The 15,590-nt window shown below is 35.0% G+C and overlaps 1 protein-coding gene across 1 annotated transcript in view; it reads right to left on the reverse strand.

Moving 5' to 3' along the window:
• LOC105210576 (uncharacterized) overlaps nt 1-15,156 on the reverse strand; it is a 33,402-nt gene extending 18,246 nt beyond the window's left edge. Inside the window, exons 1-2 of the mRNA XM_029038514.2 lie at nt 13,433-15,156; nt 11,688-11,873 (exon numbers count right to left, since the gene is read on the reverse strand). Coding sequence (XP_028894347.2) covers nt 11,688-11,873; nt 13,433-14,501 — 1,255 coding nt within the window. The 5' untranslated portion in view covers nt 14,502-15,156. The remainder of the gene's footprint in view (nt 1-11,687; nt 11,874-13,432) is intronic.
• Between the last annotated feature and the right edge of the window lie 434 nt (nt 15,157-15,590).

Below are 15,590 nucleotides of genomic sequence, written 5' to 3' on the forward strand. Positions count from 1 at the left end.
CCGAAAATGCTTGCCTGAAGTTCGCTGTTTCCACATTTTCACCTCCGCTAGAAAGTTTTGTTCTGAACAGTTGATCACCCTTTCATAAAAATAAAGTATTTCTCGAGCTTTTTTAGCGTCAAATTCGTAGATACTTTGGGAAAAATACACAAAAAAAAACACAAAACGTGTCCTATAATAACTGAATTTCCGCGAAGGAACTGCTAAGTAATAAAACTTGAGTAATAAAACTTTTCGTAAACCCCCCCCCCCCCCAAAATAAAATTTCTGGATCCGCCACTGATAGGTATATATGTATATCTGAGTGGACAAGGATTCATGTTTACCAGCAGCTATTATAAATATGCTTTTAGTGGATACATATGTAGAAGAAACGTATCTAGAAATGTAGATCCGCATACGTTTGACATAATCTTAAAGCTAATTGCCAAGTATAATAATGAAATTAAGTATAATGAGCGAGCAGAAGTGGGACGGTTTTAGAAGAAGTATCTTAATTAATTATAAAATAGAAGAAGACAACTAAGTTGCCTCTCACATGAATGAAAATGAGACTCATGTGGCGCTTAAAGGGTTAATTATGCATATAGAAAATGCTTAGCGTCTACAAATACAAAATACAAGAACAATTCCACGCTTAAGGTTAGGCTAAAAGCACGTTCCCAGATAAGCAAGTAAATGAGCCTATGAAGGCGAGCATAAGCTGATGATTTGAGTGCAGTATGTGGCTACATGGGAGCATATACTTATATATAATATATATATATATATTCATACATATTTACACATGCATACATATATAAGAAGTGCCACTTCTTGTTACTTTTTCCACTTATTAGCCTCCAACAACGTGCCTTTCACTCACGCCATTCCCTCTCCGCTACCTCTCCATCATTTGTCTACTCCTTTCAAGCGGCATTTGAAAATTTTATTACGTTTACGTGTTACACTTTCATTATAATTTTCGCAAATTTTATTATCACCAACATGGCTAATAAAAAGATAAAAATCATTTCACCAAACGACATGTGAACATGCATTTTCTCTTGCCACTCGCTCGCATATGTTTTTTTCACTCTTCGTGTGTTTGGCTCATTTTCATGTGGCACTTCAAGCACTTCAAGCTTATGGTTTATGGTTTATAGCTGCTATATGCGCCACGACTGTCTTACGGGGGCATTGCATGCGTGTATGTGTGTGTAGGTTACTTTGCATATCGTAAATGTTTTAAATTTAATTGTGTGAATTCAAAGGCAAATCAAGGAGTTCATGGCTGGTGGAATGTTAAGTGTGTTAAATATTTAATTGGATTGCTTTGGGACTCTCATGATTGAATTGGTGCGCTCTTTGCTGGGGGTAATGAAATAAATATTCTTTGTTTTATTATTTATCTCTTTTATAGAGTAGAGCACAAAGGTTCATTGGGAGCGTGTGTTATAGTGCAGGGTTGCATGTAAGTCGTGTTATATCGAACTTTTGAGGTTATAATTGATTTTAGTGAAATTTTTGAATTTAAAAAAATTTATTTAACGGTTATTTACGACTAAATGTGAAAAAATTTAATTTTTACCTAACAAAATAAATGGTGAAAATAAAGAGAGATATATTTAAAAAAAAATTTTTAAATATTTATCGATAAAATATATATATAAATATATGAAAATATAAAAGTTCCATATACGCAACCGAGTTGCATTTCAGTGAAATAAATTTTGGTAATATTATTACAATTTTTATGTATAATAATAATCTACAGCTTTGCTTCCGCCGTTTTCGAATAGATGTCTTAGGGTCAAGCACTGGTCGATTAAATCGATTAAATCGTTTTATATCGATATTGAACATTTGTGTCAACATTAACCCAACAAAATATTTGTACAGATCTGTTTGCATCCCAAACTTATTCTCAACTGAAAATGTCACTTTTTGAGCCGAATTCTCGACATTTGCGGGAAATTTTGTTTTTCTGTTTTAATTCCAAGAAAAGTGCGGCTGAGGCTCATCGACATTTGTAACCGTTTTTATACAAAAAAAACTTAAATTTACACAAAAAAACGGCGGAAGCAAAGTTGTAGACCCAATATTATTATAATTTTTTGAAAAATATTTATCGAAATATTATTCTACGCAACAGGGTTGCATTTGAGTGAAATAAATTTTTAATAATATTATAAAAAAAATTTAAATTTCAAATAAACTATGAGTAGTTGCCAGCTTAATAAAGTAAAAATTATTGCTCAGATTTTTTATAAACGACAAAAATTATCTTCACAGTTATCTACAAATCAAATCTGCTACACTTTTAATCAATATCACTTTTACTAATATTTAACCACAATTAATATCAATTCTCGCACTATATATAATTGAATTATCTATTAAGTTTGACAGATTTATATATCTGCATTGTATAATAATCGCTTTGCTGCATTTTAATTGCAACTGCCACCACAGTCGATCCATTATTGTTTATCTTTTTATTGCAATAATTATGGTTTTATTTACTTGTGATATCCACAAAAGTGCTGATAATAAAATTCAATTAAATTGCATAATAATAATAATAATAAAGACTGTTTATTAATATGCCAACCACAGGCATATTTATTTATTTAAGCCACCGCTTTTTGTAGACAGACAACGCTTTGATTGACTTTCCCACCTGTAACGAATGGCTGAATATTCAAAAAACGCATAATTTTCACACCTACACACACACATTTTCATAAATATATTTACATAAATGCAGCCACCGGTTATTGGTGGCCTTTTAACACCCTGACGGTTGTGTGGATTTCGCGCACGCGTCGGCACGTGCTGACCACTGCCGCAAACATACATACACACATATGTGAAAATATATGGTAGTAGTTTTATATGTGTGAATATATGTTGCTTAATCTCATTGCAAAAAATTGCAATTAATTGCATTGTAATAAAAATGAAGTGCAATGCGCTTGGGGAAAGGGCACCAAACAGCAACAACTACTGTACATTTGAGTGTGTAGGTGCAAGTGTGTGCGTGGTGTGGTTGCTGTTCATCAAGCGAGCCGTTAATTTGCATTTTACGCAAAAATTGTCCGTATAATTGCATGTTTGCATTGCAGATTTCATTGCAGTCTGATTAATTATATTACACCCATATACATACAAATATATGTACATACATACATACATACAAACACACTCGCATACAATATAACAACAAATAAATATATAAAATCATTGTAAGGGCAATTCAATCAGTTTTATCGTTGAAATGTTGCACGCGTCTAGGGGCTTATGAAAGCTGATGCAGAAATCTGTGACACAAGTTCAACAGATTTTATTAAACACGGAATATAATTGAATAATGAAACATAATTTCGAAAAAGTGAGGACTTACATGAAGGTATAGTATACAATGTATGTGTTCAAAAAATAACGGGAATTTTTAAAGGTTTAGAGAGTCCAATTGACAAAAAAAAATTTTTAAATTATATTTTCATAATTCGAAAATTCCCGTTATTTTTTGAACACACCTCATACACGTTTATGTATTGGCCTACTTTGCTTCCGCCGTTTCTTTGTAAATTTAAGGCTACTACTTTTGACCATCTTTCTGGCAGCATGCGTATTCCGTGCAAATGTCGAGAATTCGGCTCAAAAAGTGACATTTTCAGTTGAGAATAAGTTTGGGATGCAAACAGATCTCTACACATATTTTGTTGGGTTAATGTTGACACAAATGTCCTAGATCGATATAAAACGATTTAATCGATTTAATCGACCAGTTCTTCACCCTAAAGACATCTATTGGAAAACGTCGCAATATAAAACAATATTTTAACATATTTACTTTAAATATTCAATATCATCATTATTTTACGACAAATTCCGCTTGTCTATTATGAAGATTTCAATTACGGCGCATGCAACAGCTCATAAAAGTGTAAGGACATAAAATTTATGATTCCATTTACACGACAACAGTGTGCAATAAAAAAAACTGAAACATAAAAACATGTTACACACGCCCACACAAACAAGGTACAACAATACACAAACAAAAGGAAATCAATAATTCACTACCGCTTTGCTAAGAATGCGCATATTTGCTAATGAAATGTGTTTGTGTATTCACAAATGTTGTATGTGTGTATAAAAAAAAAGAAAAATAAAAAATAATGAAAATATTATGTGCATGATGTAAAAAGCCATGGCATTGACAAAATGAGCTGGCGCTAAGTCGCCAAACGGCCAAACGCTTCATCAATAGATAGCCAACCATACAAGTGTACAGGCACAGCCGTAGCAAGTGCAGCACTCAATTGTCCTTTGGCGCGCGCTACATTGTTTCGTGCGTCCAAAGAAACAAAAAAAAAATAAAAAAAACAACAAAATAAACGCTTTAACAAGGCTAATCCTGCGCTAATACGGTGCAGCAGCAGCAAATAAGAGCGGGGGATGCGGAAAAAATGAAGAAAAAGACCGGAACACAGTGTAATGCACCGCTATTCTCATTTTCGTCAGCATTTTTATTATTTTTTATGAATGAAAATATTGTTTAGCGACGTACAGCTGAGGCTCAACGCAATCTAGGAGGCAAACATACATATGTATATACTATACATACATACATAGCTGAAGGTGGCATTGTATGTGTGCGCTTGACTTCGCCTGTGTCCCAATACCCTCATAAATTATGACAAATATGAAGCGTTTATTTGTGTTTACCACCTCAGCAGCAGCACAAAGCTGAGCTCATGAGCTCACTCTGCACGAAAATTTTGGTTGGCCGCTCGGAAGTAACGCGTTTCTGGGCGCTTCATCAGTTTCATCTGCTTCTCCAGTTATTCAAACTGTGTCTATGTCTATGTATGTCTGTCCGTCTATCTGTCTTTGTGTCTATACGCACAGTTGGCTCGCATAATCGCATAAGTCACCCTCACCATAGCCTCCAAAAACAAACGAGTCCTGCACTGCCGTTTTTTCATTTCATTTCTACTTTGCGTCCTCACAATTTTCCGCCTTTTAATGGCTCTCAAATGTACGTAGTTCTATTTGAAATATTGTCTTTTTATATTGTAACGGCACACATACACACATACACATATATTTTTGTATAATATTTAAGCGCGTATTATAAATGTGTGTAAACAAATGGTTTGGCGCCTGTAAGTATGCCTATGCTGTAAGCAAAAGCAACTGTATTTCACTTGGTGGTGGTATATTAACACCTCACATCCTTCAGCTGGGACACTCCTCTGGCATAGCGGTGAAAATATTAAAAGCACATTTGTTATCTATTGATGAGCAGCATTATGAAGTGAATATTGCTTTTGTTGGGAGGGGGGAGTGCTGAAGACTGAGTAAGTGGTTGAGAAAGTTCCAGTGAAATTTAAAATAAATTAATAAGTGAAATGCTAAACTGAAATTAGCGTTGATTTGTAAATTATTATAATAAAAAAAATAATAATGTAGGGTTGCCATATCAAAATTTTTTGAACAAACAAATTTCGTAATTTTGTTATATAAAAAAAGCAAAAATGGCATTTTCAAATATTTTATAATAAAAAAATAAAAAATAATGAATAAAAAAAAAAATAAAATAATAAAAAATTTATTTTTTATTAAAAATGATAATAAAAAAAATATATAAAAATAAAAAAAATTAAATATTTTAATATTAATTAATATTTTTTTTTATTAAAAATGATAAGAAATAAAAAAAATAAATATTTTAATATTAATTTATAATCAATTTTTTCTTTATAAAAATAAAATCTTATTTCTATTTTATTTTATATATTTTTTTATAATATTAAATCATCATTTTTTAATTATAATAATTAATAATTATTTTTTTTATTAAAAACGATGAGAAATAAAAAAAATAAATATTTTAATATTAATTAATAATCAATTTTTTTTATAATAATAAAATATTATTTCTATTTAATTTTGTATATATACTTTTTTAACATTAAATCATAATCAAAAAATAAAATAATAAAATATTTAATTTTTATTAAAAATTATAATAAAAAATATATAAAAATAAAAAAAAATTAAATATTTTAATATTAATTAATAATCAATTTTATTTTTATAAAAATAAAATATTATTTTATTTTATATATTTTTTTTAACATTAAATCATCATTTTCAAAATTTTGTATTTCTTGAATTCCCTTATTTTTTAACAAACTATACTAATATTTTTTAAATTATTTGAAATAAATTTTATATTTAATACAACACTTTAAGCGCAATTTATGTTGTCAAAATTAAATTTCGCAATTCTAAATTTGCGACCTTCACTTTCCAACTCATTGCATTTGATTATTATTTGTCTATGTTTTCTATGCAAATCACGTGAAAATACAAACAACAAAAATAAACAAAAAACAATGTTTTATTTGCTGTTAGAAGATTTCATCATTGTTTCCACATCATTTTGCAGCAAATCGATTGGGCGACCCACATTCTAGCGCACTTAACAACAACAACAACATACCAATCTACATATGAGTATATGTAAATAAATAAATATGTGCTCAATTTCAGTAACACATATTCATTATTTATACGTGTCTGTATGTCTGTATGTATGTATGTAAATATGCTCAACCACTTCTCAAGCAATATTTCCCTATTTTTCTATCGAAATTTCGCAATTCATGCGCGTCAGCTGTGCTGCCATAAATGTGATAAAAAAAAACAAATACACACATACTAAATTATATTTTACATATTCTATTTACCGTTACAAATGCTTACGGCACAACTTATTTTTGTCTTTGCCAAACGAATTTCATACTCGCAACTTGCAGCTTTTCGCCTTTTTAATAAACAAAATCAAAAAATAAAAGCAAATAAATGTGAAAAGAAAGGCAGCTTTTGAAAATAACAACAACAACAACAATGAAAAATCTGATTTGAAATGTTTGCGCCATGCTTATTTACCACATGTCTGTCTGTATATATGTATGTTTGTGCATATGCAACACTTTATTTTTCGTTTTTCGCATCCGTTTCCGTTTTATCGCCACAGTTTACTGTTATTTTCGCATTTTTCATTCGCCAGCCAGACAGACAGACAGTCAGTACAACCCAGCTCAGCTCTGCTCAGCCCGAAAGACGTCGGTTGCGTTGGCAACGCAGACATTTAAAGCAGTGCCATTTTGCATAAAAAATAACAGTAAAACATGCACAACAACAACAATAATAAGAGCAAGCGCTTGCTAAGGCAGCCGGTGTGCCGTTACGTGAAGCGATGAAGTGAAATTCGCTGCCACATTATTATACAGCAGAACATATTTATACATATGTTCTCGTTATAGAAACACACACACTCATACATACAAAAACAACAACATTTTAGTTTTATTGTTGTAGTTGTCCCCCGTTTGTACTATGCTCATAAAGCCCCATTTATTTGCTCCACTCGGTACTCGGAGCAGACATTTTCACTTCATACTGCTGCTGCTGTAGTCTGCTTTTAGGGGTTGCTGTACGCTTCCTAACTCCCGTTCTCCCACTAACAGCCACCTGCCACATTCGAAAAGTTTGCAGCTTACAGCTTTGCTTTGCTCGTTCGTCCGTCCGTCCGTCCGTCCGCTCGCCTGTCAGTCAGCAAGTTAGTCCTTCTTATTCTTAATGCCATTTTCGTATAATAAATCCGCAAACGGTACATGTCCCACACACACACACACACACCCATACAGTGAGAGGGCGGTGTGTCTATGGTGTCACATGGAGGCTGTTCAGTTACTATATTGTTGTTGTTGGCTGCTTCTGCTGTCATTGTTTATGCGCATGTTGCTTGTCATGTTCTACACGATACGAACACACTATCGCATAAACGTTTATCAATTTGTTTAAATGTAAATTGTATATTGCTGTTGACGATGATTACTAGCTTGCATGTAATGTATTATGTGTAATGTGGAGCAACCCCAACTAGGGAGAAAAATGGGGTACATAGGAAAATTATGTATGTGAAGTGGAAATGAAGAGCGTTTGGATTTATTTTTAGGAAATTTGTTAAATTTTGATTTTAGTATTTGTTGAAAAATTGAAAAAAGTAAAAAAAAATTTTGAGTCAGAAATATTATGTTTGACCTCTATAGAATATGCGAAAATAATAACGTAAATTAATATATTTTTGGTTCTGGTAAAAATATCACATATTAGTAATAAAGTGGCCCTATGCTCCTTGCAGGAGTAACAGGAACTATATATATTAGTAATAAAAAGAAAATAATTAGAAAAGGGGATCTTATGAATCCAGGCAAAGGTAATATTGACTAAACATAAAAACTAATCAGTTAGAATCTCTTCAGGATCACTTCCATAATTAGGAGTCCCAAAATACCCACAATCAATAAAGAATAATTTGAACTTTCGTCGTCTTATTACTACAGAACTTTACAATCCATTGAAAATTAATATAATTTTAAAACAACAAAACATTTCATCCGGTGCGAGTCTGTTACCATATCCACGTTAAGGCAGTAGTCTGCTTTAGAAGTCGACAAAGAGCGTTTTTTCAACCATTTTTTTTGAAAGGGAAGGAAATGATTGCGGTAAACGGAATTTTAAGACGATAGTGTACTAAATTTAAGGCTTTAAAAACAATATTTATTATTAAAAAATATTGAAATTATTTCAAAGTTGTAAGTATTTTTCTGGAGCGCCTTTAGTCTGCACATGTAAATCGGTGTCGGTAATGGGGGTCGTGCGATGCATCTGAAACAGTCGAACCATTTTTTTTTTTTTAATTTTTATAGGTTTCTTTTCTTTATGAATTAAATAAATACCGAAGAAGTTATAAAATTGCAAATTTTTTCGAAGTTTGAAAAAAAATCACTTTTTTAAGAAAAAAAAAATTGACTTTAAGTTACAAAACAAGTAGTTTAAATAATACTTTAGTCCAACTTTTTTAGTTCATTTAGAAGATAATTTAATACTGAAGCTAGATCATTTTGGTTTTTTTCGATCGGAAATATATTCTTTTTGCTATCGCCGGCACCGTTTTCTAACACTTGTGAAAATGAAGGTCTGCCTGAGCATTCACACCTGCTCGACGCTCGGCCACTAAAACTGCTCTAACTTCGAAAATATGTCGAATTGGCCTCTGGAGTTTTAAAGACATATTCTTGGAGAGTTTTGGAAGGGATTTAAAACAAAACAAAAAAATCAATTTTTTGAAGCCTGTAAAGCAGACTACTGCCTTAATACAAATTGTATCGGAAATATTTTATCCTACTACAAAAACAACAACAAATTAAATATTTGGCTTGAGAGGCTAGTTTTCCGATTAAGTCGATGGTTAAGACCTTCGGAACCGCAAAGAAAACTCTTGAAAGACTCAATTATATTCATTGAAGATATCTACATACATCATAGAAAAAAAACTCTTCTGAGTAAAATAAGGTCCCTTTCAAGTAGCTTCCAAGCTTCAAATTAATTATAAGTTGTAAAATCTCCTCGTACAAGGAAGAAAAAAAACTGAAGATCAATCAAAGGTTGAAAATCGATGCAATCAAATGGTAATTTCAGCATTTTTCAGCAAAAAAGACACAAAACTCAGAGTCACACAAAGAGATATCAAGATAATTACAGGCATAAAAAAAGTAAACAAGAAAGCTTAAAGGTATTTCCGCTCCAAAATATGTAGGGAACAATTGCAGCAACGAACTAGTTAATGATGTTTGAGTAATGCGAGTGTGAAAAAAATAAACAAAAACAAAAAAAAATGCATTTAAAGTAAACAAGAAAAAAATGTGTAGCAAAAACAACAATGATTTTTAAAAGCATTGCACAATATTAAATGCATGTCTATATGTATACGTAAGCGTGGCATTCCATGTACATATGTGTGTATCTGTATGTGTGTCTGCAATATTAACCTGACACACCGCGATGACAATTGGATGCTGCTAATGATCAACACCTGTCAACAACAAACAGTGAAATTGTATTAATAACCCATATTGTTGTTGCTGTTATTATTATTATTTATTCACGCATTCGCCTTGCATTGATTCGTTAATGCGTTGACGAGCTGTGGCCGATACGATGACTTGTCATTTTGGATGTACATTTATCCAGCAAGAAATTTTCAACGCTCGCTGCATATGAAAATCAGTCAAATTAATAAATAAATAACTGAAATAACATTAATAACCGTTCGAGCAGCAGCAACAACAACAACAATGTGCGACTGACGCATCTGCTGCATTGTCAAACTCATTAAAAACGCAGCACTGTCACACAAACACACACATACAAACTGTTGAGCACACGTAACGGACCATTGTCAACAACTTAGACATGCGCGACCACCAAAACTAAAACAAACAACAACAACTGCAACGGGAGCAGCTCGAAATTTGTGCAGATCATCATTGCGCACTTGTTTGCTTTTCAGCGCAAGTAAGATCAACAGCAGCAGCAAAAGTAACAATAACAAGAGCAACAACAACAACTCCAGAAGATGCCTCAGCACTTGCTCCGCAATAACGTGGAGACTTGAATACACATTGAGCTGAACATTTGTCCGCAATGCATTCCTGTGTTGCTGCCTTTGCTGTTGTTGTTGTTGGCTGCACTTATGCACGATCCACTCTCTTCCAGATTTCACTTCTACTTCGCCTTTGCTCGGAGGCATATGAAATATTAATTTACTCCTGCCAACGTAGGTAATCAATGACAAAAGTGTAAAATCAACAACAACAACAATAATACACATTGAAAAAATAATAATAAAAGCAAATCGAAATCGTACAACAACACACTTGTTAATGAACTGTGTAGGCAGTGAAGCTGTGAGCAGCAGTAACTGAAGTGCAGAAGCGATTCTCAAGTGGCTCTCGCTGGTTAACTCATTAATTTTGTGAGCGATATTTTTGTTGTTTTTGGTATCAAGAGTATTTTGATTGTTGTTAAGTGCACATTTTACACTCTGTTGCTTTAAAAACATTTGGAATGTATTTTTGGTACAATTGTAAGAAACTACTGCTAAGCTGACTAACATTGCTTCAGTATGCTGATCACATATGTACATATTCGAACTATCTTAAAGGTTTTGAGTAAGCAATTCTGTGCTCTTATATACTGGCTACATGATTTTGCTGTCAAATCCCAAAAGAACACTACGCACAGCTTGGCAGGTAACAACTCGCTTAAGCAAGCGAATTTAGCAAATACTCTGTTAAGTTATTATAACAGTTAACTATTAGTTTGCGACTAATACACTATTTTTTGCTATTTCGCTGCTTTTGCATTTTTTAAGAACGATCAAAGCGCTTTACAACAACAATAGCAAAATTAAATATGGGCTTAATAGGCTATTAAGGCCGATATCTGTATATATCATATCAAAGTCAAAAGTTCATCAGACTTATCATAAAAACTAGTCAGTTATAATCTCTCCCAGAATAACTTCCATAATTAGGAGTTCCAAAGTATCCCAAATTAAAAAAAAAAAAATAGTTTGAACTTTCGTCGTCATATTACTAGAGAACTTTAAAATCCATTGAAAATTCAGATAATTTTAAAACAACAAAAAATTGTATCCCGTCTGGGACTGTTGCCATATCCAGGTTAATACAAATTATATCAGAATATTTGTTTCAAAATAAACCTAAAATTCACCGAAACCTCACTTTTTTTGTAACGTAATACTATTTTAAACTTACTTGTATTCGACAGCCTTTCACGCCACGCTATTGGATTCGCGACCAATCCTTGCAGTCCCGGCCAATACAGATGCGTTCGTTCTACAATATGGCCAGCGTGTGTCTTCAAGGGACCACCTTGACTTTGCGACAAATATTGGGCCATACCAGCAGCGGCGGCGGCAATCGAGAAACGCGGTATGCCACCTGGAAGGAAGAAGAATGGATTAGTAAGAGTAAGAGAAGCTTTCTACAAAAAAATTATATATAAGGGTTATTTGATATGGGATCAGAGAGGTTTATTAGAAACCAATTTTATTTAAAAATAAGATTTGATATTATAAAAACACAAACTAGCAGGCTAAAGACCTAAAATTGGAGTATGTATATTGATAAATTGTAAGAGATTATTTCAGTCTTGGAGATAGGGCTTTGAATACAACAGATTCAAATGGTATTGAATGTGAGATTGACATCGGAAATTTTCGAGATAAATTATTTCCTTTCCTTCGCGTGAAAGTCCCTAGCATACATTACTGTTATATCGGTATACCCTACATGGCGGTCTCTGTAGTATCTTTTAGGCCTTCATTCGTTCCAAAAATATCTGTCTCCAGCTCGTCAATTAACACTATTTTTATAACCACAAATATATGTAAGTATGATAGTTAACGCCTTGATGTAATCGATTTGATCTGCTTTTCGATTCGTCTCATTTCGATTTTTGTTGTAATTGAATTTGTTGTCATTTATTTAATTAGTTATGAGTTGTAGTCAATATAATATTGAAAATAAATATTGTCAACGCACGGTCATCCAGCCATCGAGACACGAAGACAATAAAAACAAACAAAATATTCGCTCCGCTTGCTTGCCGCGTCCCCTTCTTCTTCGTCTACTTGGCCGTTGTCACTCAATAACTCCACTTAATTAAGCTACAATAATTTAGTGAATATAACGAACTTGTTTGACAATTTTTTTGGAAATGTGACAACAATAAATATTAGATAATAAATCGTGAAAAGATTTAATGACTCATGGTTGTTGTTGTTGTACAATTTGAAAAAAATGTTAAATAATTTAAGCTAGCAACACAAATGTCGGTAATTGAACGTTTAAAATGATTGCTCATAAAATATTTGTCAGCAAATTTCATGTGTCTTCTACGATTTTTGTTTTTTTTTTTTTGTTGCTAAAACCGGATTCAGACCGCGAGCGCCTCTATGAGTAGCATCAAAATGAGTACATCTCTGCACTTAGAGAAATATGTGAGGTTTTGTAAGTTAAAATCGAGAGGCGATTGTCTACACTGAGAAAGAAGTTGGTCGCCTAAGTCTGGAAACACTTCTCAATTTGGAAATATGGACCTCGGACAAGTTTTAGGAACTCAAACTGTAGCTAGCTTCTAAGACGGAGGTACTAAACGGACCCTCTTCCTCTATTTTCCGAAATTGAAAGCAAAAATAATTTCAAGACCAACCCTCGACCTTGTTTTGACTTTATATTGTGATAATGTACCAACTTTCTGAAGCTTATGGATATGAAATTTAGTATTTTCGGCTCAAAGGCAGCATACGATATCCTTACATTTCTTTAACATCAATTTTAAGGCTTTTTTCCATATTTAACCAAACTCCCATAACCTCAACCATTTTGATTAGAATTCTATTCCCTCGAAAACCTCCAAACTAGCTCTACCATAAAGGCAGAGATCACCTCCCACACTTTGTTTTTGATTCACAAGGATTTATGTAGATCGCACTCACCTCCCGTTAAAGCACTTAGACCCGCCGATGTGACCGGCGGCGGTTTCGACAATATCGTATCGATGCCGTGCGGATTGGCCGCACCTTGTGTGTGTGTTGTTGTTGTGGTTGTAATGGACCCGGACATACCGCTGCTCACCACACCACCGCGTCCATCACTGATCAAGTGCGTCTGCTGATTATTCGCATAGCCGTTCATCATGCTCGACGCACCGCCGCCAGTCTTCATTTCGGTCATTGAGTGTAGCGCGGCCAGCGGTGGCCCCAGAAAGCTCAATGGCAGCTTATGTTCCAGCATATTGTTATTGTTATTGTGATGCACGCCCAGTGGATGCATAGCGCCGATGTTGTTGTTATTATTATTGTTGTGATGTGCTGCGTATTTGGCGCGATTAGCGGAGAGATTTTCGGGACTATAGTCAGGCGGTGGCGGACTCGATTCACTGTTATTGCCCGCCTCATCGCCACCACTGCCGCTGCGCTGACTCACCGGATACGATTTGGAGCTATCTACGCCGGGGCTGGAGTTATTGTCGTAGCGGTTGCGGTGATGCAGCGAGTTGGCGCAGTTGTCGGGCGACTCGGATTGCAGGCGGGACGATGAAGCGACGGAGGAGTGATCAGCACCGGCGCCACCGCCGCTGCTCGCCGAGAGCAATGGCGGCGGCGTGGAGGAATCCTCAGCCGAACGCGTCGACTTTGTGCCACCAGCTTCGTGGCTGTGCAGTTGCTTCGACGGCGCCTTCAAAAGCATGAGTGGGCTGGTAAGATTATTGTTGTTGGCGGCATAAGCGGCAGCAGCGGCCGCATTGTGATAGTCCAGCAAGTGATCGCGACTCGCCGCTACGGCGGCTAAATTTTGATAGTCGTGATGCGCCGCAGCAGCCGCGGCGGCCGCTTCGGCGAAACCGTTCGTCAAGCCGGCGGCATTTGGGAGGTGATGATGCAAGGCGGCAGCGCCCGTTGGTGGACTGCGACTTGCCATCGAAGCCATGGCCATAGCCGACGGTGAACTGCTCTGGCTCGTGGCAAAGCTGTGATGGCGCATGTAGGGATTTATGAGATCCATGTTGTCTGTGTTTGTTGCTCCAATTAACTGTTGTTCACTGCCGTGTCCACTACTGTACGCTGGCAGACAATAGTCGGTTGATGAGGTGCTCGTGCTCTCACTAGCGCCGGCAAAGCTATTGAGGCGATGATAGAAAGCGGCCGCGCTGGTCGGGAAGCCCGCGGCACCAGCGATGGCTGTAGCGGCTAAATTGAAAGCGGAGTTCTCCGAAAGCTGGAAATGTTTCTGCGGCAGCAGCGGATGTTGGTTGTTGTTGTGCGGTACGTCGCTGTGATTGCTGTTGTAGGCATGCAGCGTAGGCGGTAGCGGCTGCACGGCGGTTATATGTGCAACGGCGGTTGTTGCATTCGGGCTTTCGGAGCCCGCGGGCGTTGTTGGCAAATAAGGGCTACCCAGTGTGGATGTTGGGAGCCAGTTGGCGGGGGAATATTAGATTTGGTTGTTATTTAGGGGGTTTCACGTCCTTCAGATCGAAATCACAAACTTGCTAAGGAATTGATAATGAAGTCGTATTCCTTCTGAGTTTCCGCGAACTTTTCACTTCTTCGAACGGAAAACACTTTAATTGTATTAAATCTTTATTATTAGGAAATTAGTTTCCAAGTCGAATTCGAATCCAATAATGAACTTTATAGAAAATAATATGTTTTTATTAACATTTAAACTGATTAATTTTTTTAAATCGCTTTTCTTCGATTTTATAAATTTTAATATTTTCAATGAGTTTCAAACAGTGTGGATCGCAGTCAGGCTTAATAATTTTAACTAAAATTGTTAAACTTAGTTTTAATTTAATTTTTTGTTTTCAAATCATTTTCGAAAAGTTAAAATTTTTCAAAAATTTCACTTCACTTTTATTAAAAACCACGTACACTTGACGAGAGTTCACCCGTTCGACATATCGTCGTTATGCGTACTCAACCGACGATGTGAGAATATTTTCTTTCGAATCGAATAGTATTCAAAACCCGTTTTTTGATTTGATATTTTCACAAAAATAATTATGATTTGAGCGATTTTCTTCACACTTCCGTGCGCGTTACCATTTACCGTCCGAATGATTAGGCCTAAGACTACAGAATGATTTCC

Source organism: Zeugodacus cucurbitae, chromosome 4 (assembly GCF_028554725.1).
Source record: "Zeugodacus cucurbitae isolate PBARC_wt_2022May chromosome 4, idZeuCucr1.2, whole genome shotgun sequence".
Taxonomy (NCBI): domain Eukaryota; kingdom Metazoa; phylum Arthropoda; class Insecta; order Diptera; family Tephritidae; genus Zeugodacus; species Zeugodacus cucurbitae.